Genomic DNA, 26,166 nt, shown 5'->3' on the forward strand with positions numbered 1-26,166 from the left:
CCAAAGAAGTTGCGGGTTTGGGATGTGAAGTCCTGCATCGTCCTCGAGGCTACCGTTGACAAGGGGCTTGTGATGCGACATCTTGCGTTGATGATGTCTCGTAGTGGTGGTTCCAATGAGGCTGCAGGCTGCGATGCGAAGTTCTGTTGATGGGGAAAAGTCCACGGGGCAGAGGGGATACGTTGGTTCTGCTCAGGGTTGCACCACACAGCAGAGAAGAGGCGTCTGTTCTGCTTGATCCACATATAGGCTGACAGAGCACACCTTCAAGCCCACTTCCAAGGTTCCAAGACTGCGGTGGCACCACATGGCGTGGTAGAACTCTGTTGCAGAGTCGAGGTGCTGGTTACAAGAGACTATCTCTTAGTTCTTCTCATCAAGGCAAAAGGGCAGCGGGGCAGCATATCTGCACAGCAGGCAGCAGTCTAGTAGAGTGACAGTCCTTTCGTGCAGCACAGCAGTCCTTTCTGGAATGGTCTTCCACAGGTCCAGAAGCATACTGAAGACTTGTTATTTGAGGTCCAATATTTATACCTGGTGCCTTCTCTGAAAGTATTCCCTTTGAACCACTCATGTTTTCTTCCTCCCCTGCCACGGGCCCGACTAATTAGATGGGCTATACCATCCTTTGTGAAGGAAGGACACAGCCTATTCAGGTGTAAGCAGGGCTGTGTCCAGCTCCACCCTCCCATGCTGCCAGTAATGGCCCATCCAGGCAATCCTAAGCTCTTTATTGTGTGTGGCTGTCTATGCAGAATACACAAAGACCAACTGCAAACTACATCTAGCCATATGAGCAAGACACAGGCTGCAACCACGCCAATCATTGGCTAAGGAAGGAAAATGCCAACTTTCTAAAAGTAAAAAGAAAAGATGATTGATAGAATGCTGAACAATGTCAAACATTCACCCCCAGTTAGATCTTGGCCTAAATCCTTTGTACTTTTGCCCACCTTGCCACCCCAGTTTGTGCCCTCCATAAGCATATCATTCTTGACCTTGCTCCACATGGGAACAGTCCAGCTCGAACTGCCAGGCCCAAGTCCTCCCTGGACCAGAAACCAATTAATTTAGGCTCCGGTCTCTGACTGGGAGTGTATGTTTAACATTGTTCAGCATTCCGTCCACCACCTATTTATTTTTATTTTTTCAAACTATCTAAAAGTGGCATTTTCAAAATTGTATTTCCTTTTCCAACTTTACCATAAAAGATGATTTTGTTAATACAATTCCAAAGCAAAGGCACCAAACATGTTCTGTTTACTCGATCCCATTTGGAAGATATCCTTATTAAATGCAATAAAGTAACACCAATGTTAATGTATGGGAGAGTTAAGCCTTGCAGGAGTGATAAATTTAAGAGTTTTTTTAAACGTAAAAGTACATGGACTACTTTTTAAATACATTTGTCCCTGTCCCAGGAACTGTTTATGGCCTACCCTGGGGTGACTTACATGTGTTAAAAAGGAGGATTTGAGTCTGGTAAAAGGCTTATTTTGCCAGGTCAAAGTGTCAGTTTAAAACTGCACACACAGGCTCCATTGGGAGGCCTGAGACACGTTTAAAGGGCTTCATAAGTGGGTGTCACAATCAGTGCTGCAAACCCACTAGCAGCATTTCATTTACAGGCATTGGTCTCACTTACTAGGGACTTAAACATACACAAAATTTTCCAAATAGGGATTAGCCAATGTTGCCATGTTTTAAGGAGTGAGCACACGCACTTTAGCATTGGCTGGCAGTGGTAAAATGCACAGAGGTCAGATAAATATGGAGGAGGAGGGCAATAAGTTTGGTGAAAGGCCACCGTAAGGGTGACAGGTCACTCACAAATTTTCACACACTAACTCATCAATTAACACTCAGTCATTCACATTTAGTCTTGCTTTGTTTTACTCTCGCTGTCATTCATTCAAACATTCTCGCTGACACCCGCTTTTAATCCGACTCAATGTCATTTTCTCTTTACTCATTCTCTTTGACTGATAAACTTATTCACTTTGTGTTTGTGGTTTTGAGTCACATCCTTTAAAATCATTTGAACCCTGTTTAATTGGTATGTTCTGAACCATCCAGTACTCAGACTTTGTGCATATGACGTGTGAGTGCCAAACATACCAGCCAATTATATCACCTTCCATGTGGAGTTCGGGACTTGTCTTTGACTGTGCAATGCCAACCAGTCTGTTTTATAGCAGATTGGTCTTGGTCAGTGTTGTGATCTTCCTCATGCATCACTACAATATCTTTCTCCTTAATTGATCTAATGCACAACAAAGTTGTTTTATATAAAAAGACTACCCAGGAAATATATCCTGGAGCTCAATGTTGCTATGGTCAAAGTGTGATTGTAACAAGGAAGTAACCTGAACACTCACAAGTATCTGTGAACCAGAGCTTTAGCTCGCTTCAGTTTGATTAGAAATTGCATTTACAAGAACAGAGCTTATATTTTAGAATGTTTAGCTGGAGCCCACTAATTTAGTCACAGTTTAGGATAGTAAAAATCTTACTTTTTCCCAAAGGAAGAAGAGAATACCTTTTGCCCTCTGCCATTGTCCCTTTTGGGCTTAAACTTATGTACCAGAGTTGAAGGAGCCAACGTACTCTTGAAACCAATATGTGTTGTGTCTGCTGGTTTGTCTGCCTCCTGCTTTGAATACCTGAGTGTCTGTAATTGTGCATGTTCTAGTTGCCGTAAAAGCCCAAGAAGAACAGAGGAGCCAGAAACCGGAGTAGGTGCTCCTAAAAGCACAGGTCTGTTTGCCCTTATGTCTGCACCTTGTAGAGAAGGGGTGAGGTGCATTTGCCTGAAGATCTTGGCTAGAAAGTGGGTTTCTGGTTGGTAAAGGTATGCTCCCTGTCTAAGCAGGAACCACAGCACTAGCCAGGGTAAGTCAGATACACACTAAAAGTTAACCTGTGCTTACCCTCTGGTAGCTTGGAACAGAGCTGTCAGTCTTAATGTAAGAGGCAATGTGTAAAGTATTTGTGCAACACTTTAAACAGTAACCCAGTGAAAACACCACAAAAATACTCCACGCCAGGTTAGAAAAATAGATTATATTTTTCTATGAGCAAAATAAGACCAAACAATAAAAATCTAATAAATAGAAGTTGAGATAAGAATTTTTAAAGAATAAATGTGCAAGTATCACTTGCGCTGGTATCTGGTTGCGCTGACCTGGGACAAAGCTAAGAGTTCAGGCCCCCTGCAATAGAGCGGAGGCTGGCTACAAGACTAATGCAGGGCCCGCTGAGCAACAGTCCCTTAATCCTTATTGCAGCACGTAATGTATCAATGATCCTGACACAGTTTGGGTGTTGCACCGGATTTCTCCATGCAACTGCAGCAAGGCGTCAGATCTGATTGGGATGGGCTGGTTCAAAGTGCAGCAGTCCTGAGCATGATGGGCTGGGTTAATCTGCTCTGCAGGGGTGATGCGCCGAACTTCTCCATGCAATGGCAGCAATGTATTGGTTCCGAAGCGGTGGTTCCAGAGGCGATGTGGCGGTCCCTGCAACAGCGGTGCAGTGTCAATCCTGATCTCGCAGCAAGCAATGCATCAGTTCAGATCGGCAGAACAGTGTTGATGTGCAGGTTGTGACAGATGCAGCACTTTATACTTACTTCCAAGGGTACTGGACTAGATTGGCAACACTTGGCAGAGACTAACTTGCAGCAAGCAACGTCCATGTGCTGTTTGGAGGTGGAAGGGAAGTCCCTGATGTCATTGAGACTTCAGAACAGGAGGCAAGTCAGAAAGCCCTTGGTGTCACTTTGGTTCTGGGGAGATAGAGATGCAGGTCCAGTCTTTCTCACTTCCAGGCAAGGAGGGCAGCAGGCAGCAGGAGAGGCACATCAGAGCATGAGCCCAGCAAAGTCCAGCAGAGTGATAGTTACTTCAGAAGGAGAGCTGTCTTTCTTCCTGGCAGAATGTCCTCAAGTCAAGACGTGTACTGAACTGGTGGGGTCAGAGGCCCTGTACTTTTACCCATTGTGACTTTGAAGTGGGGAAACTTCAAAGAAGGGTCTTTGAAATACACATAGGCCTTCCCTGGCTCCAGATTCACTAAAGGGAGTGGTATGCAGCTCTTTGTGTGTGGCAGGACACTGTCCTTTCAGGTGTATCAGCCCCCCACCTATCCTGCCCAGGATGGCCAATGAGGATGTTGATGGCTTATCAGCCACACCTAAGCACCCTTTGTGTGCGACTGTCTAGAAGGAATGCAGAAGCCCAGCTGTCACCCCCGGCCCACTGGACATGTGTTCCCCCCCCCTCCCACCCGGCCCACTGGACATGTGTTCCCCCCCCTCCCACCCGGCCCACTGGACATGTGTTCCTCCCTCCCCCCGGCCCACTGGACATGTATTGGAGAACACCAAATGGCTAATTTAAGGAAATGCCAACTTTCTAAAAAGTGGCATTTTCAGAAATTAAATTTAAAATCAGACTTCACCATGAGTTGTGATTTTAAATTGTGAGTTCAGAGACACCAAACTTGGCAACCTTATCTCTTACAGGTTGAGAATTCCACTTCTAAGATGTAATAAGGTAGCCTAATGGTATCCCATGGGATAGATGGGCCTTGCAATAGTAAATGAAAAAATTGAGAGTTTTTCATTACCAGGACATGTTAAACTTAAAAGCACATGTTGTGCCTTTTAAATACATTGCACTCTGCCATGTGGGTCACATAGGGCCTAACTTGGGGTGACCTGTATGTATAAAAAGGGATGGTTTATCCCTGGCAGGAGGTTTATCTTGCCAGGTGGAATGGCAGGCCTGAGACATGGTTAAGGGGATACTTAAGTGGGTTGCACAATCAGTGCTACAGGCCCACTTGTAGCATTCATTATACTGGGCACATGTAGTGCACTTTACTAGGAACTTTTAAGTAAATTTAAAAAAAGCTATTGGGATATGAGCCAATGTTATTGTGTCTTAGGGGAGGGAACACAAACACTTTAACACTGGTTAGCAGTGATAAAGTGTGCAGAGTCCTAAAACCAGAAAAAACTAGGTCATAATAAGGAGGGAGGCAAAAAGAAGGGGGGGGAGACCATCCTAAGGCTGTCAGGTCCAGCAATCTCTAACTTGCCAAACCAAACTCCACAGTAGACAAACAAGATTTTCAAAAAGAACTCTCAGTATATCTGAAAACTTTATCCACATCAACAACTTGGCAAAAACACAATTACTGTAAATGTTAATTATTTTTCATGTATTATTTTTCATAATTTACCCTGGACCCAAACATCAGTTTCTGTTCCCTGATGTATGTAATGTCCTTCCACACATCAGACTTTTGTTATTGTCCTTGTTTGTCAGGAAAGATCAGCACAAATTTCCTACATCCTAATCCATTGTTCATAGCTTTCACTAACCGTTCCTGGATACCGTGGGATTTTCAATATCTCCCTCACTCTGTAAGAAGCATTAAATTATATCCTTTTTTTGTATGATAAATAATCTCCTTTGTATGGCAAATGGGTTCTACAGTTTGCATAATTAATTTTGACCAAATTCTCCTAACACACTGTATAAAAATGAAACATTTAACTAAAAACCGTTTAGTTGTGTTTTAAGCATTATCTTACTAATTCAAATGAAAACAATTTAAACCTGCCCAAAGACTGAGTAAAGTCAAATTCTATACCTTATTATCACATGTGTGTTCACTCATAGCTAAATAGTTGTTCATGCAAACAAACATAAAAGTACCACCTTCATTTAAATTTTATGGATCATGAGTTACTTTGACAATTGCAGGAATCCAGTTTTGCTTCCTTGGTCTATTTTTCTCAGCCTCTTAGAGGATAATCCATATTTGATATAAATTATTATGGGACATTTTGTCAGCTGGGCAAGACAAGCAATGAAGAGAAGAATATCGGAAAGAGAAGCAGAAAGAGGGTCGATAGACGTTTCTGTACAATATTTTACAATTATTTGCCAACGGCAGGCGTATACTGTTTTGGTGGAGGGCTGCCTGGCCGGCAAGAAAAATTTACAGACTTCAGGAGGAATGTCAAAAGCTATCAACTGCTGCCGTTCAATGTCTACGCAAGGAGGCAGAGATTTAACCGGTTGGGATGGAGGACTTCCCCTGTTGCTGCCACACAATATCCTCTCGGAGAGGCAGTGCTGTCGGAGAAGTGATGCTTATTTTTAGAAGCTTGGGATACCAGACTGTGTGTCCAGAGCAACAAGGATTACATGGGCCTGGTTGATCTTGATCCTTTTGAGAACTGTAGGCAGAAGTGGTATAGGTGGAAAGGAGTATAGGAGTCCTGAACTTCACTCATGACAAAAAGTGTGTCGGAGTGCTAGCCGCCTTGGAAACACGAACATGCAAAACTGCTGACATTACAAATTCTCTTCAGAGGCGAACAGATCTAACCAAGGCTCTACACATTGTTGAAAGAGTCCTTGTGCTACCTCCGAATGGAGACTCAGCTCTTGATCCACTTGGCATAGACGGCTGAGCTTGTCCACTGTGGTGTTAAGAGAACCTGCCAGGTGTTCAGCCACAAGGGTTATGCCCTGCTGTTCCAGCCATGTTCATAGATGCAGGGCCTCTTGACAAAGGGACCATAACCCCCCACCCAGCCCTCACCCTGCTTGTTGCAGTAACACATGGCAGTGGTATTGTCCATGGACACCTGCACTAACTTACCCTTGACAGAGGGAAGACATGCTTTAAATGCTAGCTGAATCGCCCGGAGCTCCAGCAAGTTTATGTGGAGTTCGGCTTCTGCCAGAGACCAGAGTCCTTTGATCTCCACCTATCCCAGATGGCAGCCTATCCCACGAGTGAAGCATCTGTCACTACTAGATCTAGTTGCGGAAGGAATAGAAGTATGCCTTTGACCGAATCGTGGTTTGTGAGCCACCACTGCAGGTCTTTTGTGGTTCCCTCCAAAATGTGGACCATGTCTAAAAGAGTCCCTGATGCTGCGCCCACTGGAACTTCACGTCCCACTGCAAAGCCCACATATGCCATCTGGCATAATTCACCAGCAGGAGGCCATGAGGCCCAGCAGCCTCGGAGGCATTCTCACTGAAATCCAGGATACAGGCTTAAACATCGGTATCATAACCTGAATATCCTGGACTCGCTGCTCGGGAGGAAAACCCTGAAACAGCACTATCCAGAAGAGCTCCAACAAAACGGAGCATCTGAGAAGGAGTCAGGTGTGACTTCAGCACATTTATAGTGAACCCCAGCAAATGCAGGAGGTCCACAAGACTGGCGGTGGGAGACAACTGTCTGGGACGAGGCCACCTTCAACAGTCAGTCGTCGAGGTAGGACAAGACTGAAACCCCTAACCTGCGCAGATGAGCTGCGACCACTGCCATTACCTTGGTGAACACCTGGCAGGCACTGATAAGGCCAAAGGATAGCACGGTGAACTGAAAGTGCTCGTGGCTTGCCTTGAACCACAGTTAACGCTTGTGGGCAAGCAGGTTGCAAGCCCAACGCTACCAGCCAGTCTCCTTGGTCTAGAGCAGACAAGACATGAGCCAAAGTGAGCATCTTGAATTTCTCCTTTTAGAGGAAGAGATTAACAGTTCGGAGGTCTAGAATAGAGTGAAGACCCTTGTTCTTTTTGGGTATCAGAAAGTGGCGGGAATAACAGCCACTGCCTACTTCTGATATCAAAACCCATTTTATAGCTTCCTTGGCCAGGAGAGCTGTAACTTCCTCTCGAAGGAAGGCCAGATGATTCTCCAACAGCTGTTCTTGAGAAGGCGGTATAGAGGGAGATTGGAAAGGGAATGATCTGCAAAACTCATTTGTCTGATGTAATGGACTACCAGTGGAGGAGTTGATGCTGGATTCTCCCTCCAGCTAGGTACCCATGGTCTTGCAGAACCAAACTCTGAGGACTTAGAGGCTGCAGCTGCCAGGGGGGTTGGTGGCAGACACCTTCTGGCTACCAGGCCCATGAGATCAGAATACACAGTTCACATACTCACACACTTTGGGGAGCTTGTGCAGGATGGTGGTTTGCATAGGGCTGGCGCGGTGACATGCCCTTCTGTAGCCACATAGGATGCAAAAGGCAGACTGGGGGCCAGGTGTCACTGAGGGGCCCAAGAACTAGCCCATAACCCGTGAGTCCTTGAAGCACTCGGGCCGAGTCTGCCTTCCCTCTGAAAAGATAATTCCTGTAGAAGGCCATGCCCATGAGGTTTGCCTGGCCATCCCCTGAAAAGCCAGATGTTCTCATCCAGGCGTGGTGCCGCAAGGTCACCGTAAATGAAATCACTTTGCCCAGCGAGTCAATCATATCCAAACCACACCAATTGGTGAACTTCGATGCATCTCTCTAGTCTTTCACTGGTTGAGAGAAGATGACCTGGGCCTCCTCCTGGACCTGGGGCAGCACTTGAGCAACCATATCCCAAAGGAATAATGGGCCAACTGGCATGCTGTGTTTACCGACCGCAATGCTAGGCTGGTGGAAGAAAACATCTTCTTGCCTAAGCTAACCAGTCTCCTGGATTCCCTGTCTGGAGAAGCAGCAGGGAATGTGCCATGGGAAGTTGAGGCTTGGACTGCCAAGCTCTCAGGAGTAGGATGTTGGGGGTTGAGAGTAGGATCACCCAGGACAGGGTGACGGTGGTGGGCTATTGTACTGTTTACAGGAGCCGCTGGGCTTGGACAAAGTTCCCAGTAGGATGTCAGTCAGTGCTTCATTAAAGGACAGTAGAGGTTCGGTTGAGGAAACACCAGACTTAAACACTTCTGTCAAGCGGTTAGCCTTGACCACCAGAGAGGGAAATTCGAGGTCAAGGACCTCCACTGCCCTCTTCACCACCATTGTTTAGGATGCTTCATCCTTCATAGCCACAGTAGGTGGAAAGAGCATGTCAGTATCTGGGGAGGTTCCAGTCCACTGGCCTCTTCTAGTTCCTCACACCAGTCCAGTAAAGTTGGGGTCTCTAACTGGAGTTCTTAAGGGTCCAGTGACCCCTTCTACTCATCCCCCATGCCTGGCTGCTCCAGAAAACGTTCAGGCAATGACCTAGGACCAATGGGCCCTGTCGGCACCCTAATCCACATAGATCAATGCCGTTCCAACTCAGTCGTTTGGGGATGAATATGGGGCTGGTGCCACTGGTGGGTGCCGGTGGCATCAGCATTGGAATTGGCCCCAGAGAAGGTCACGTTGGTACAACCGGCACTGATCCGGATCCAAGATTGAATACATGAGACTCCATCGGAGCTGAGGCCAGAGCCGACCCCATGGGGCCCAAAGGCACTCCTGAGGGTCGACGCTCTCGAATTTGGAGCTCATGGTCTTGTAGAAGTTTTTTACCTGAGCGAGGGTCTGGTATGGCCCGGAAACGGGGGGAGGTGCGGAGTCTGGCAGGGCAATGGCTCTGCAGAACCATTCCTGGAACATCGTTGTTCCTCACTCGTCATGTCGGCTAATGGAGGAGTCAAAGTGGTAGTCTGTTTTGACTTCTTTTTCTTCTTGTGTCTCTTTCCTGAGTGTCCAAAGGGCCCCATGTGCGAAGAAGAGGACTTGGGACTCCTAGAGCAGTCCCACAACCAACTTCTCGATCTGGTCCAAGACCTCCTAGCTGTCGGGCTGTGATCAGCTTTAGGGAACGCACCCTCAAAGCTTTTGTCATGGTGGCCTGGCAGTCCAGGCATGACTCTGAATCGTGGTCACGCTTGGGATGCCACGAGCACACCAAGTGCAGGCCTGTTACAGACATGGTGTTGTGACAGGCACCACACAGCTTGAAACCTGCCTACCTGGAGGACATTCTTTGGCACATTTTCAATAGTCAACAAACAGTTGGAAAAAACCTGTCAAAAAGACAGAGGGGTAGCTTTTCTATGGATCAGCACTAACTGCAATGGAAGTAAAAAAATAAAAAAACGTGATGTCCGCATGCCTGAGTGGTAACCATATAGGTAACTGTGATGTAAATGCTGGTGCCACCATGCAGAACCCAACAAAGCCACCTGACGGCACGCAGGGGTACTGCTCACGCAAACGTTTATGGATTCAGCCTGACACCTGGGAAATTCAAAGGTAAGGAATCTGCAGCTAGAAATCTCTATCAGATAATTCAAATAAGTATATGTGTGCTGTATAGGACTTAGAGCATCTGTTCTCTGTCCTAGTCCAGTCTTAATTATTTGTGGTTTACGAAGCATTGTATCATCTTCCCTTAAGTTTGCCAACGATAAGAGCATTAATGGCATATCGTTTGTCTTCCCAAGTCTGAGTACTTTAATGTTGTAACCAGTATGTTTCTCTTTCCTGCTTAAGAGACTTTAGTCAGACCTGGAGCACATATCTCTGGGACAGCTTCTCTTTTCCCTACACAGACCTTTCCTAAAGACCTCAAACACTGGTTTCCCTCATGTCATGCAAGTCTTTACCCTTTCCAGTTCTCTTATTCCATGACTTACTTGCTTTCTTCATTCAGGGTTTCTCTTATAATAAGCAAGGTATGGACACAGAAATATTGGGTGAGAGTTCTATTAACAACTGCTGGCACTGCCGCCATTATCACCTCAAATATTTGTTGCTTTGAAAATGGTAGCCTGGGACAGCCTGTGTTACTAAAATCTATGCTATCGTAGCTCACTGTGACAGTGCAAGTTCATGTCACAGACCTTATTATGAACCTGGAATTGGTGAGCTGGTCAAAGGTAGATGTTGCTGGGCTCTACATTGTAACTGTCTGCCATGGCTTTCCTTGTGATTTATTGAGCTACCACTAGAGTCAACACTGAAGCAGACTTGCAGATTTATACAAGCACAGGTTAGCAGAGTTTTGGTAACCTAGATGGCGCTGAAGCTGACTTTTGTTGCCAAATACTTTAATCTGAGAAGTATGTATGCTACAAAGTTCTATCTTTTTGCTGTCTGGCAGCACAGACCTATTCTGTGTGTCTTGCAGTGTCTGTTGCCTATCACCTGGCAGCCACTCATCCCAACACCTGTACCCATGTGCTACTCAGAAGAAGTAGACAGGGACAAATGCAACACCTGACACCTAAAGTAGAAAGAGAATAATATCACAATTACACTCCAGCGTATTAACAGCAGATATGGGTGATCTCAAAACACTAGCAATTTTTTCATCCAATGACAGTGCTAACTGATACAGATCCTTTCTTGGCAGCAAGTTTGTGTCCAGCATAACGACTGCCCATTTAGAGCTTCATTTGTTGAAGTAGCAAGTGCATAACCAGAGTCTACTGTTGTATCTAGGCTGACTCTTCAGAGGCTTGCTGATTCCCTGTGACGTGCCTGTGGCCCCCACGGAGCCAAGAAGTTCTCCACCTGAATTACCACTGGCGGGTTCACCCTCGCCACCAGCTGGACTCTCGGAGCCCATAATGTGGGAACCCCCAACTCCACTGCCAGCACCACAGTCCATGCCAAGTCCTGGAGCATCGAAGCGGATGACGACTACTTTGGTACTGGAAAATGAGGCCACAGTTGTCCTCTCTCATGTCGAGTCAGCGTCGGTGTAACTTCAATCGAAGTTGTGCCTGGCCGGAGTTGAGGCTCCCATTCCTCCATGTGATCTGCCACCACAATGACAAATGCACACCCTGCATTCCCTCTTCAGCATGGATTCGTATAACGATTACGATGCAGGTGATGAAATTGGCCAACCCTATTATGTGGAATGACCTGCAGGAGGCTAACGGCCTAGCTACCTTCCTGGAGTCCTGTGTCCGCTCAGCCCCTGAACTCACCGCTGAGGATAGTGCTTCCTATGAAATGGATATGCATATGGCAGTTGAAGTCCTTGACCGCCAACATCCCACCTTGAAGGTCAAGACCAGTATAGTTACGGAAGTACTTCAATGGGGAAGACATCTACTGAGCCCCTCTCAATTTAACAAGGCTTTTATGGGCACTTGGTTTGGAGCATGACCAAACCTTACTCTGGCTCACCTGGTCAACCGTTGCACAGTGCCACCACCCGGCCCTGGGTGACCATGCATTTTTATGTCAGCACCCCATCACCTGAAAGCTTTGTGTTGGAGGCATCGGTAAACAAGACTAATCCTAACACATGTCTGACTACTCCTGATTGGTAGTCAAAACAAGGTAAAGGCTTTCGGTGGGGGGGGAGGTTCCATATCCAATGGCTTAGCGCTCAGGTTTATGAATGCCATCTGGTTCCAGGGGCACTAATCTCACACTCTTTGGGACTTTATGGCTCAAGTCCTCCCAGATATCCCTCATCTCAGACCAGTCCTTGCACAGGCCATGCAGGAAAATTCTGACACAGCCAAGCTCACAATTTGTTGTGGCTTGGACACCACCAATTCCACTGGCTGGCTGTATCGACATTTTCCTTTGCATTTTAATGCATTCTACCAGTTTTTCAGGCTAAGTTCAGTCACCCCTAATGTACATGCTGTTCAACTGGACTCTCCTGTGTGGGGACAAGGCAGATTCTCCACTTGAGCTGTTCAGAGTAGGGCGACAGCACTCTTCTGGGGCTTATCTACCCACCTTGCTGGCTAAATCAGCTCTACTGTTCCTTTTGTAGCTTCAACAGAGGTACCCCATACTGTCTGCCAGTATAACCCCACCATGGTGTCCAGTAGTTTAGTGGTTGTGGCTGTGGTGCCCACTGCCCTCACGGTCAGTCAACTTGCCACTCAGCCCACTGCAGCCCCATCTGCCTAGGCCCTTTAGCATACCCTGAGTGGAGCACAGCCACCTGGTAGGAGGCAGGGTCAGACTGTTCTTGCTGGTTTGATGGGCCATTACATCAGACAGGTGGATCCTGCAAATTGTGCCATATGGCTATGCCCTACCTTTCCTTTCTGCACAGCTGCATCTTCCACCATACACCCCACCACCCCCCAAGCAACTGAGGACCATCTTTCTGTTTTGCGGCAGAAGGTGCAAGGCCTTTTGTTCAAAGTTACTATTAAGAGAATGTCCATGCCAGAAGTAATACATGCTTGCTGTTCCCTTACAGAGAGGCCAAGACATTCAGGCTAGGATTCTAATCTTTCACCCTTGGTTCCGGACTTCAATGAGGTTGACTCTGAGACTGCTAGGATTAATGGCCTTCTGCACCCTACTGTTAGAGCAAGATATGCAGCATATACAGGCGCTGCAGTGGGGTCTGAAGTCTCAGTGGGCTCAACCTCAAGGGGATCTCGCTGACCATGTTCAGTTTTTGGAGGAGACTACAAAGGATCTGCAGTGGTGGGTACTGGACTGCAATTGGATCAGCGACAGGCCCGTCTTCCTTCCCTACTCAGAGCTCACATTGGTGACTGATGCATTGATTCTGGGTTGGGGTGGCCCTCTGAGAGAGGTAGAGATCAGAGGCCTCTGGTCTCCAGTGGAGTACCGGCTCCATATCAGCCTTCTGAAACTGAGGGCTATCCACATGGCACTGAAAGCCTTACTTTCATCCATCAAAGGGTGCCTTGTAAAGGTGCTCGTGAACAATTCAACAGCCATGTGGTATTGCAACAAAAATGGCAGGGTAGTGGTCTCAGGCCCTGTGCCAAGAGGCCCAGCACCTCTGGAAATGGCTGGACCACCAAGGAATTTTCCTGATGGTAAACCACCTGGCAGAATCATATAATCCCAGGGTAGACAAGCTTATTTTTTGGCCCTAGTGGATCATTAGTGCCAATTACACCTGTAGAAGGCATAAGGTCTCTTCTACGAATGGAGAGAACCTTGGCTTGATCTGTTTGCCCCTGCCAAGAACTCACAATGGCAGCACTTCTCCGCATTGGAGTTTCTAAGGAGTCTCTCACTCTGAGAAGTGTTCAGCCTGGAGTGGAACTCTGGTCTCCTGTATGCCTTTCCACTGATACTACTCCTGCCCGAGTTCGCAAGAAGGTCATGAGTGATAGGGCCCAAGACATTGTAGTGGCTTTGGACTGGGCATGTATAGTAGGGTATCCCAAATTCCTGAGCTTGAGCATCTTCCTCTGATCAGGCTGCTCATGTGGGAGGACCTGCTGTCCCAGCAACGGGGCAGGGTTCTGGACCTGGGCCTTCACAATCTCCACCTTCATATTTTGAGATTGAGCTGTGACAGCTGAACACCTTCAACCTTCCTTTGGACAGCCAGGCATCCCTCTCCTAAAAGTGTATTTACCTGTCTTTGGGGAAAAAAATGTGTTTTGTTGCAGTACTTCGGCATATAGATCCCCTCCAGGCAAGATTATGTGATGTTTTAATTGTTTTATCTCTAGACCAGCTTTATCAGCCCTTATTATTTAAGTCTTTGGTTATTATGCCTTTCTTAAAAGGTCTGCAGCATTTGTTTCCTCTTTCCCTTTGTCATGCCCAAATGGGAGCTTAACTTGGTCCTTGTGTTTCGGATGTGCTGTTCACATGTGACATGATTGAGCTTCAAGTTATTTTTGTCAACTTGCTGTACATCACCTTCTTCCCAGACAAGTTGACTATGCTAATACGGTTATCTTTCTTGCCTAAAGTTGTGATGTCTTTCCACACTGATCAGACCATCACCTTGCCAGTGTTGTGTGCTACTCCTAACTTCTCTGAAGAGGAGGAGAGACTCCATTGCTTGGACTCCAAGAGAACGCTGAGCTTTTACAAAGATCTTACCAAACAGCACGAGGTGGACAATCACTGTTTTTTTTTTGGGGGGGGGGGGGGAGGGAAGGGGCTCACTGGAACTTAAAAAGGCAGGACTGTCAGAAGAGAAACATTTTCCAATCGATTGTGCTCTGCATTACCATATGCTACCCATTGGCTAAGAAGCTCATTCTAGTAAGGCCAAAGCTGCTAAAACACTTTTTTGTGTGTGGAGTCCCTAGACATTTGCCAGTTACATGGGTGTCCCTCCATATGTTCACAAAGCACTATTGTATGTATAGTCTGGTTTAACAAGAGCATAATTTTTCCTGCTCAGTCGTGGAGGTCTTTCTGGTTTTAGCCCATCCACAGGCCCACCTTGGAATAGCTACTGCTTTGGGATCTATTCAAAAGGTGAGGAATCTACAGCTGGATATTTCTAATGCAAGATCAAGTTACTTACTTTCGGTAACGGTCCTTCTGGTAGGGAGACTATCTAATTGCAAGATTCCTCACTGACCTGCCTCTCCTTTCCATTCTGTGCATGGACTCTATTCATTAATAAGATCCCAACCATGTCCCAATATATGAATTCCAGCTGGAAAACAGTAGTTTGTTTGGAGGGTTGAGGGGTGTAAGAAAATTAAAGTAATTTGTGTGATTTTTTTGACAACTGCCAACTTGCTCCTTTTGATGTGAAACCGGTCCTATGTTTTCAGATGACAGCATGTTGTGCTTTGGGATTTCTAGTTTTTCATTAAAATAGAATGGCCTCAAATACCCGAGCAGCAAAGTGACGCTGGGTGAAAGGACAAAACAGTGTGAACGTGTCACATATGGAATGGGGTCTATTTGATAGGTCTGTGTATGTACTAATTTGTAAAGTGGTCTGGTCAGTTACTGTCTATTTCAGCAAAGTAAACTGGGTTGTTGTGTTTTATCTAAGGCCATAACTTAATTTGCATCATCCATTAATTAACGGTGGCTACCGTTAACATGGCTTTTGTGGCGTAAAAAGGTATTGCCCACATTTCTCTAACAAAAAACATAGGTACGGCTAGGGGAGAAATGATGCTAGCTTCCCCAATGCATGCAATAGTTGTAGGACCCTGTGATACACAAGGTGTAGTGCCACACACAGACTGCAGGTAAAACCAAGGTAGGCACACTACAGCTTCTCTCTCTCACAGACCAAATACAAGAAGGGAAATAACCTGCATTCTTGAACAGGCAGGGAAGGGGTAAAGGGAAATATTACCTGGCTGGATAATGTCTGAGAGGGCCTCAATGTAAAAGGATACCTTGAAAGGGCTGGAATGAGAAAAGTAAGGGTGAAGAGCTCAGGGCAGAGGCGAGAAGAATGGTATGAGGGATGGCATAAGGTCAGGTGAAGATATGACAATGACTGAGAAGAGAGCATAGAAGAGAATGGCTTTAGAATGGCAATTGAATGCACCTCATATTTTGCCACAAATTATCCCAACCAGTCAATGGGTGCGAAATGGTGTGATCCACTGACTTTTGCCACTTTTTGTGTGCCAGGGCCTCTTTTGAACCCAATAAGACCCTTTGAGGCCTGGGCTCCGTTCCTGCACGGTCCTGTGCCCTTGGCTGTGAGGCCGCAATGCAAGTGTTGCGCTACCCTATCAAACGCCAGTAGCCAAATTGGGTTTTTCAGCTTTGTATACTTTGCCTGGGTTGAGCGGAATCTTCCTCGCGAGTTCAGCAGACACCCTTTAGTGACTGTCTAAGAGGCAGTCTACATAGCTCCGCTGGATATTCGCCTTGTAGAGGAGTCTGAAGCAAGGGTTCCGGGCATCCAGGGAATCTAGGTGTAGTGTCCTGCTGGACACGTTCTAGAGTTTAACCAGCCACTCGGCTGAGTGCTGGCCTTACATTCACACCCCACACTAACCCAACACAGACGTCACCAGTCAGGTGACCCTGCCAATAAAGAGGGCCAGGCGCACGTACCAAGGACAAGGACGACCCAGTTATTTCAGTAGCATGAGGGCCTAGGACTCCCAACACTACACTAGGCAGCTATTACTTAGCTGCATAAATGGAGAGGCAGTCAAATAAATGGAGAGGCAGTCAACCGCAATCTGCACATTTCCACTTTTGGTATTACCAGGAGTAATCAGAGACTGGCAGTGCTTTAATTGGGCAGGTACTGCCTAGCTTCACAATTCTATTTGGAAGGGAGAGAGAGCATCAGCACCTATCGACAAGGGGCGCAGAGTACCGGCTCTTCTCAGTATCGGTTAGTCTGGAACATTTGGCTGGATATCAAAGTACAGATTCGGTTCTGATTATCTGTCAACGCTGTAGCATGCCGTAGAGAGCTAGGAATCTTTTCCATAACCTATTCGCAAATAGATTGTTTTCTGCCACTGGGTGGCAGTAGTTTCAAGAGTATAGAAAGAACCTGGTAAAATAATCCGTGGCATACAATTTAACCCAGCGCGAGTAAAGTGGAAGGATAATATTACAATAGGAAATTGACGGAATACAAAAACACTATTTATGAAAAACGGAAGGTCTTTGAGGGAGAAACAAATGATCCAAAGACGCAGACTAATCTCTGGTTGGCGCCAGCTTCCTTTGGTGACGTAGACTAACTACTTTTAGATAATACAGTATTTTTATATCGTCCTACTTTGATAAATATGATGGCATAGTTTAATGTTTAAATTGTTAGATGTGTAGACTACGTAATTGAACACAGATTTTAGTTATTTTGGAACCATAATTCAAAGCTGTAATACAAAGATTTGTGCCTCTTGATTGATGTGCAAGTCACTTGTTTTATGGGAAAGTTTCAACCACTAACTCTTTAAATAAACCGTGTTTCTGAGTAATGTTTCATAGTGGGGCGAATTTGTCTCATTTTCACTTCCATCTTTCCTTTTCTATCACTTAAAAGTATCCCTCAGTACTTTCCACTTTCCTAATTAAGACACAAAGGAAGAAAACAATGATATGCGATAACAAATGAACTGGAACACCTGAATTAAAAATAAAAATGGTGAGCTTCTTACTTTTATTGCGAAGGCACGCCAGTGATTACGAAACCATAGCCTTCATGTAACAATATGTCATTTTTATTTCTTTACTGTGTATGCAAAAACCTGATGAGTATTTTGAAGATGATATCCAAATGTGTTTTTCCACTAGGTGGCGGCATATAACTTCAAACTTCCAGTCTACGTTAATTTCATTGGCTCAGAATCTCCATCCAGCAGCCCTGTTCCCGCGACTCCATCCATGTCTGAAAAGCACATCGTCACCCCTCGACCTCAGGTGGTGCAGTTGACCACCCCAACACGTCTAGTTAATGCGACAGGTTTGTAACCTTTGTAAAAAGCGGTACTAATAACTGTAATGTGTCACCACCGACAATTGTGTACTGTATTCGACGTTTCTCTCTACACTGCTTAACGGACCGCATCTCAAATTTAATTGCGCAGCCTCAGTTAACCCAGTGAAGTCTCTTCTGTGGAATTAACTCAGTGACCCCCACCCCCCATTCCTTTTTCAAGTCTGCCCGGCTGCAACGCACCCTTTCAAGTCAGGAAGAAATAAAACGTTTTTGTTAAATCCAACAGTTCGCTCATCACCCCAGTAATGTTTCCCCATCACGCGTTCAAAGAGGACTATATATTAAAGAAAAATGTATTTGGTACAATATTGTTACCATGATTCATGTCTAAAATTCTGTCATCCAGTTCATACTCTGTTGCTCCTCCTATATTGTGCATTTTTCAAAGTGCTTTTTAGAAATGGGGTCTCTGGTTGGCAGTGGTTTGCACCCTGCCCAAGTAAGTGCCCTCACTCTAGTCAAGGTAAGGGAGCCACACAGCTCAAATAACCCCTGCTCATTCCATTGGCAGTCCGGCTTATGTAAGAGGCAATGTGTAAAGTATTGTAGAGACACACACTCACACTCACACACACACTCTCACACACACTCTCACACACACTCTCACACATTCACACACTCAATATCTCCAACTGGAACTATCATGGAGTCTTTATTGGTGTCGTTACCAACAGTCCGGTGAAACTCGCAAATGAAGTTTGGGCCAATCACGGAGTTGCATGGACCCCAAGTACAGTATCTTGGAAAACATTGAGGAAGCAAAGACGTTGCACGGAGTTTGGGAGTTGAGGCCGTGCTGGAGCCAGTGCAGTGTTGGTCCCTTTCTGCCACTGGGAAGGTGAGGCGGCAGTTTCTTAATGCTAGGCAGGGGAGGTGAGGCATTGGTTCCTTATGGTTGCAGGGACATAGTGCGGTGTTGTCAGCGAGGCGTCGGTTCCTTACAACAAGGTGGGATTGATGAATTCAGCTGGTTAAGACGAGCTGTCAACTTTGCTGTGTCTCAATCACAGCACCAGTGCTGTGTGGAGTCGGAGCCGGGTGCCACCGACATCGGTGACATGGCATTCTGGACTCGTGCTGGTACGGGACTTCAGAGGCACTGCTGCGGTGTTGGGCCTGCGGCATTGGTTGCAGTCTTTGCTCTCAGTGGGAAACACACCTCCAGTGTAGGCATCTGCACAGAGTCTGACAGCGGTGCCAGTTCCGAAGTCGCATTGGAGTCGGTGTGCTTTGTTTCTTCTTGTTGGCCAGAACTCACTCTCACAGGCCCAGGAACTGGATTTGGCACCACTTGAAAAGTTAGGGCTCTCAGCAAGAGAGCCCAGGTGCTGGCAAATTAAGTCTTTGATGGCCCTGAGACTTCTTAACATGAGGCAAGCTCTGTTCAAGCCCTTGGAGAACCTTGGAAAGCAGGAAGTAGAAAGCAAAGTCCAGTCCTTTCACTCGCAGGACAGAAGAAACAAGCAGGAGGCCAGCACACTAAAGGATCAGGCAAAGTGGCAGTCTCTTCTTCCGCATCCAGCTCTTCTTTCTGGTAGAATGTCCTCAGTCCAGAAGGATTCTAACTTTGTGGTGTCAGAGATCCAGTACTAATACCCATTTCTGTCTTTGAAGTAGACAAAATTCAAAGGAAAGTCTTTGTAGTGCACAGGACCTTGCCTTTCCTCCCCAGGCCCTAGACACACATCAGGTGATTTGAGCTGCTTTGTGTGAGGACAGGCAGAGCCCTATTCAGGGGCAAGTGTCAGCTCATCCCACCACTCTAGCCCAGGAAGACACATCAGGATATGCACAACATACCTCGGCTCCATTTGTGTGACTGTCTAGAGAGAATTCACAAACAGCCCACCTGTCACCTAGACATGTATTTCACAGACAGGCAGAGGCATAGAATGGCTAAGCATGAACATGCCCACTTTCTAAAAGTGGCAATTTCAAACTTGCAGTTTAAAAACCATTTCCACCAAAATATATATTTTTAAATTGTGAGTTCAGAGACTCCAAACTCCGAGTCTATACCTGCCCCCAGTGGGAAATTACACTTAAGATATTTCAAGGCAATCCTCATGTTACCCTATGGGAGTGATAGGCCTTGCAATCAAGAAAAATGAATTTAGCAGTAGTTTACTATCGGGACATGGAAAACACACCAGTAAATGTTCTACCTTTTTAAATGCACTGCACCCTGCCCAGGGGTCTGCCTTGGGGGCCTACTTCAGGGGTGACTTACATGTAGTGAAAGGGAAGGTTTAGGCCTGGCAAGTGGGTGCACTTGCCAGTTCAAAATGGCAGTTTAAAACTGCCCACACAGATATTGCAGCGGCAGGTCTGAGATGTTTACATGGCTACTCATGTGGGTGGCATAATTGTGAGGAGGCCCACTAGTACCATTTGATTTACAGCCCCTGGGCACACACTGTACTAGGGACTTATTAGTAAATCAAATATGCCTTCATGGAGAAACCAATCACCAGTACAATTTAGACAGAAAGCACTTGCACTTTAGCACTGGTCACCAGTGTTTAAGTGTCCAGAGTCCTAAAGCCAGCAAAAACGAAATTCAGCACTGTATCAAAAACAGTTAGTCAAAAGCCAAAAAGACAGGGGAACCACTCCAAGAGCTGACAGGCCTAACACATGTCCCCCCCAACTGAAAGTGGGGAGAACTACCCAACCTCTTGGGAGTTAACATCACTAAGATGGAAGGAACCTGGACAAACCTTCAGTGTTGGTGTGATCTGTGCCAGGATGGTGTTCCACCGTAAAGTCCACTGCCTGTAGGATGACCACCACCTCAACAGTTTAGGATTCTCACCCCTCATCTGCATTAACCATCTAAGGGGCCTGTGGTCTGTCTGAACCCAGAAGTGAGTCCCAAACAAGTAGGGACAAGCAGCACAGACAACAACAAGAGCTTCCCTTTCTACTGTGCTCCATCCTTGTTCCTGTTAAAGTAACCTCCTACTAATGAAGGCTACAAGTTGATCTAGGCCCTATTCATTTAGCTGTGAAAGCACAGCTCCCACATCCTGCTTTGATGCATCAGTCTGCACCACAAATTCTTTGGAGAAGTCAGGAGCCTTGAGCACAGGTGCTGTTCACATGGCTTACTTTATGATGTTAAAAGCAGTCTGGCATGCCTCTGTCTAGCTCACCTGACTAAGCTGCTTCCTGGAAGTTAGCTCTGTTAGGGCAACAATGGTTCCATACCCCTTGACAAAACTCCTGTAGTACTCCGTGAGACCTACAAGGGCTCTCACTTCTGTCTGGGTCTTGGGGAGTGTTGGGGGGGGGGGTGTTGAATGATATCAATCTTGTCTTGTAGGGGTTCCACCTAGATGCTCCCTACCTAGTGTCCCAAGTACAACACAGACCCTTGCCCAATCTGGCTCTTTCTTCCCTTAATAGTGAGGCCTGCACTTTGTAGAGCCCTCCACACTTCCTGGAGGTGGTGCAAGTGATCCTCCCAGTTAGATCTGAATAACGCAGTGTCATCCAGGTAGGTGGCACTGAAGTTCTCCTACCAAGCTAGGACCTGGTAGATCAGCCTCTGGAATGTGGCAGGGGCGTTCTTCAACCCAAAGGGCATAACACAGAACTGATAATGCCCTTCTGGCATTGAGAACATCGATCTCTCCTTGGCCCCCCTTGGTTAAGGCTATCTGCCAGTACCCAGACGCTAGATCATATGTGCTGAGGAACTTGGCAGCTCCCAACCAGTCGATGGGCTCAATGGGCTCATCAGTTCGGGGGATGGGGTGCGCGTCAGTCTTAGTGATGACATTAAGCCCCTGGGAATCAATGCAAAACTTCAGTTCAGGCGTGACACCGGGAGGAGCAGTCTTGGGGACCATAACTTCTGGGCTGGACCAAGGACTGTTGGAGTGCTCAATTACCCCTAACTCCAGCATCTTAGAGACTTCCTCTTTGATGCTGTTCTCACTCTTAGTCACCCGGTAAGACTTATGCTTTACAGGTAGGCTGTCCCCAGTGTCAATGTCATGAGTACACCATTGGATGACTCCAGGGGTTAGTGAGAACATAGAGGTGAACTGTCCCAGTAACTGGCGATAGTCCCTTTTCTGCTCTAGAGTCAGAGTAGAGAAGTTCCACCCTCCACTGACACATGCCAGGGGGTTGGAGACTGCCTTGGCTAAGGGCAGGTACAGCCCTATTCAAGTGTAAGTGTCAGCTTCTCCCACCACTCTAGCCCAGGAAGACCCATCAGGATATGCAGGGCACACCTCAGCTTCCTCTGTGTGACTGCCTAGAGTGAATTCACAAACAGTCCAGCTATCCACAGACATGCAGAGGCACAGAATGGTTAAGCAAGAAAATGCCCACTTTCTACAAGTGGTATTTTCAAACTTCCAAATCAAAAACCAACATCACCAAAAGATGTTTTTTTTAATTGTGAGCTCAAAGACCCCAAACGCCGGGTCTCCATCTGCTCCCAATAAGAAATTATACTTAAAAGATATTTAAAGGCAATCCGTATGTTACCTTATGGGAGAGATAGTCCGTGCGATAGTAAAATACTCCCAAATTCGTTTTTTACTATCCGGACATGTAAAACACATCACTACATGTCCTACCGTTTAAATACAATGCACCCTGCCCATGGGGCTGCATTGGCCTACTTTAGGGATAATTTACATGTAGTAAAAGGGAAGGTTTGGGCCTGGCATGTGGGTGCACTTACCAGGTCAAACTGTCAGTTTAAAACTGCACACACAGACACTGTAGTGGCAGGTCTGAGACATGTTTACAAGGCTACTCGTGGGTGGCACAATCTGTGCAGCAGGCTCACTAGCAGCATTTGATTGACAGGCCCTTGGCAAACACTGTGCACTGTACTAGGGACTTACTAGTAAATCAAATACACCTTCATGGATAAACCAGTCACCAATGCCATTTAGACAGAGAACACTTGCACTTTAGCACTGGTCATCAATGAAGTGCCCAGAGTTCTAAAGCTAGCAAAAACCAAATTCAGCACAGGATCAAAAACAGGAGGTCAGAAGCCAAAAAGACAGGGGAAACCATGCCAAGAGCTTAAAGGTCTAACAATGCTCCTGAATAAAGTGCAAAAAAACGTGTAAGCAAGTTCCCAGAATATGCTACATTACAAAATATGTTGTAGTGCTTTCATGGGTTTTTGTAACTTTTGCCTGTCAATATGGTTTTGAGTTGCACCCTGAAATTATCATTTATCTATGAGAGGAATAGCTTAAGAGAGCCAGAACCTGCTATTTTAGAGCTCCTCAACATTGGGACGCATTCTGAGAAATGACTGAGACAGTGTTCCTAACAGAAAATAACTCTAGGGTGGAGCATAAGACAAAATGTGGGTGTTTGTTTCATACTCTCTATATACCTAAAAGACCCATTTCCCCTGTTACTTCCTTAAACTAAGTCCTTAACTTAACCTTGGCAATGATGTTTTTCTTCACTCTGTTGAGTAGTGTATTTAAGACGTTCATCTTCCTTTATGACATCCCTTATCAGAATAGGGGTCGCCAGGGTCGGATTAGTAAGGAGGGCAGTCGGAACTGGGCGATGGGCCAGTACCTCAGGGTCACATGTGGGCTGGTGTTATTAGGGCCTCAGTTACCCGGCCCAAATAGCCTTACAGTCTTGCAGGCTCCCTGTCAGGCCACCGTAATGTATATTCCTCTTGGTCACGTCATCCTCCCCACCCAAGCCAGGCTGGGGGGCCAGGTGAGGAGAATGACGCTTGGGCCATTCTCACCTCGAAGCACCCTCCATGTGTCTGAGGCCTTGCCAGGCAAGGTGTTGTCACCTTGGCTCCAATGTCTTCTAGGCCCTGGAGGGGGTGTGCGTTTGCACAGGCCTCACTGTGACATCTTTCCAAGCATCGAGTCTCAGCATCTTGTGATTTTGGGCAAATCAACTAATTTCACAAGGCCTATAGAAAAAGGAGTTTAAACTTGTGCGGTGAAACTAGTGCTCATGTAAATCACTCCACTGCCTTTGCGCGGCGTTCACCCTATATAAAACTATTAAAAAAATAAACGACCAGATTCTGCAAAGCCCTGAGGAATGAAAAATAATGAGGACTCTACATAGAAACATCCCTATTCCTTTTTAAAACAGCTTTTCTGCCTTTGTTTAGGTTTAATTCACCTTTAAGAAAACATTTTAATGGACTTTTGCATTACGTTTGCTTTTAAAGTATGCAATGACCAGAGCTAAAAATACTGGTTTTGGGTGATTTTCTTCATTTTCATACCAGCTAAGACATTAAAATACCAGTCATGGTGGTAAAATAAAAAAATCCGACCAGGTGGAAATCCTGGGCAGATATCTGGCTGTGGCTATTTTATTTCACATGGCCAGCCTGGCCAAACTGCAGTGCTTCTAGTTTTGACCAACTTTACAGACTCTATAAGCTTTCAAATGCATAATTTAACAACATTTCTATAAAAATGTGTCTAGTGTGACTAAGCAAATGGCTGTCAATGAAAGGACGATCCAGGAAAGTTGGGCACTTTATTTTTTTATTTTATTTTTTTAAAGGAGTGCTAGGGACTAATTATGATCCCAATCCAAACATGGCTGGGTCCCCATTGGAAAAATATCCTACTGGATTAAAACTGTTAAACGCTGTGATGTGACTAAATGTCACATAGAACTGTGGCTACAGAGGATATTGTTTATTACCGAGCAACTCTGTGCCAGTACCATGTACTCATATCTATGTCACACGTGCGATTCGGCCACCCCTGCGTGAATGTGCGTCCTCGCCAATTTCATATTATTCCTCCATCGATGTGGAGCGGAAACTGCTTCTATAATGCGTGGGGAATTCTGAACGAGGCATATTACCATGGGTTTGTAGGTCTTTTGCTGTTTTATTTAAATAGGGAATGTACTCCTATTTATTTCTAATGATTGGAGATGGTGATTGACTTTTTTGGGACTCAGAACGTTTTCTATGAATACTCCTGGAAATCTGATCGTCCTAGATTTCCACGAGCTCGCCTACTTTGTATATCGTATTTTTTAAGTCACATGACCCATGCTAAACTGGGAAATATTTTACATGTGCCACAACCCCTGTCTCTACACCCACAAAAACGCAAGGTGCTTGCACCATTCACATGAGTAGCTTTAGATGTGTTTCCTGGGCTGGGTTATTCCTGTTATGTACTTGTGACCGCCAACGCACTTGCAGTTGTGTGCTTCCTCACTCCATTTTGCAGTCCCCATCACACTGGAAAGCCTTATTTCATCTCATGCTATATTCGTGTAAGTGGAAAATCTGTCATAATGATGGATTGCCCACTGCCCAGTATACTGTTTAAATATATATTTTTTTTTCGACAACCAAGTTCAATTTGAGTCCACAAAACCTGTAGTGAGTCATGGTAATTATTATAGAAATTAAAAGAGAAACAGTTCAAAGGATAGTTATGTATAGTTATGTATGTGTTCACTTAAACAGCACTTTTTCGAACAACATGTATCATTTCTTATTAGTCATATAATGCATGGTAGACTGCAATCATTGTAGAAAAGTCTGTCTCCGTTTTCCGTATCACAGTTGGGATGTGGCCTCTAGTCCCCAGGACTACAGAAATAACGTAGCTGCTAATCTGTAATAAATTATAAAAGTTGAATTCTGAGGTCACCGTGCCTCTCTCTGGAGCCACCAAACAAGGTGACGGGCAGGTCATGGAACGTCATTACAACTGCAGTGTAAGCAAGGAAAACAGGAACTGGCTTGTCCTTCTGATGTGTTTTTCCAAAATGAAACTCCTCAGTAAAAAGGAGATATTATTTATAGAAACCTGTTTTTTTCATTCTATGTGTATACATAATCTGAGCCACAGCATGTTTAAATTTGATTTACATTAAACTAATTGTTATCTTTTTTGCAAAAACATGAAAAAACAAAACACTAGTGGTTTGTGGGAAGGGTGATGGTGTGACCAAGCATAACGAGAAATAACATATCATCTACTGTACACTAAAATGTATTATAAACCACCTTGGATTTCCGTGCCTTTTTAAATGAATACTGCCTTCGGCCTCATTCTTCTATTTAGCGATGGAACTCTTCAGTGACTTGCAATATTCCCATTATGTATGGCAGGGGGTACTATATCTCATGAAAACTTGATGTTGTTCAACTTTGACCTTGGTCATTACTTTATCTGATAGAGACATCTCGTAGAT

At 45.6% G+C, this 26,166-nt stretch overlaps 1 protein-coding gene across 1 annotated transcript in view; it reads left to right on the plus strand.

Annotated features, from left to right (window-relative positions):
- Positions 1-26,166, plus strand: part of CFAP47 (cilia and flagella associated protein 47) — a 2,216,809-nt gene that overhangs the window by 258,881 nt on the left and 1,931,762 nt on the right. Inside the window, exon 22 of the mRNA XM_069204610.1 lies at positions 17,760-17,928. Within this exon, the coding sequence (XP_069060711.1) occupies positions 17,760-17,928 (169 nt within the window). The remainder of the gene's footprint in view (positions 1-17,759; positions 17,929-26,166) is intronic.

Source organism: Pleurodeles waltl, chromosome 8 (assembly GCF_031143425.1).
Source record: "Pleurodeles waltl isolate 20211129_DDA chromosome 8, aPleWal1.hap1.20221129, whole genome shotgun sequence".
In the NCBI taxonomy this organism is placed as follows: domain Eukaryota; kingdom Metazoa; phylum Chordata; class Amphibia; order Caudata; family Salamandridae; genus Pleurodeles; species Pleurodeles waltl.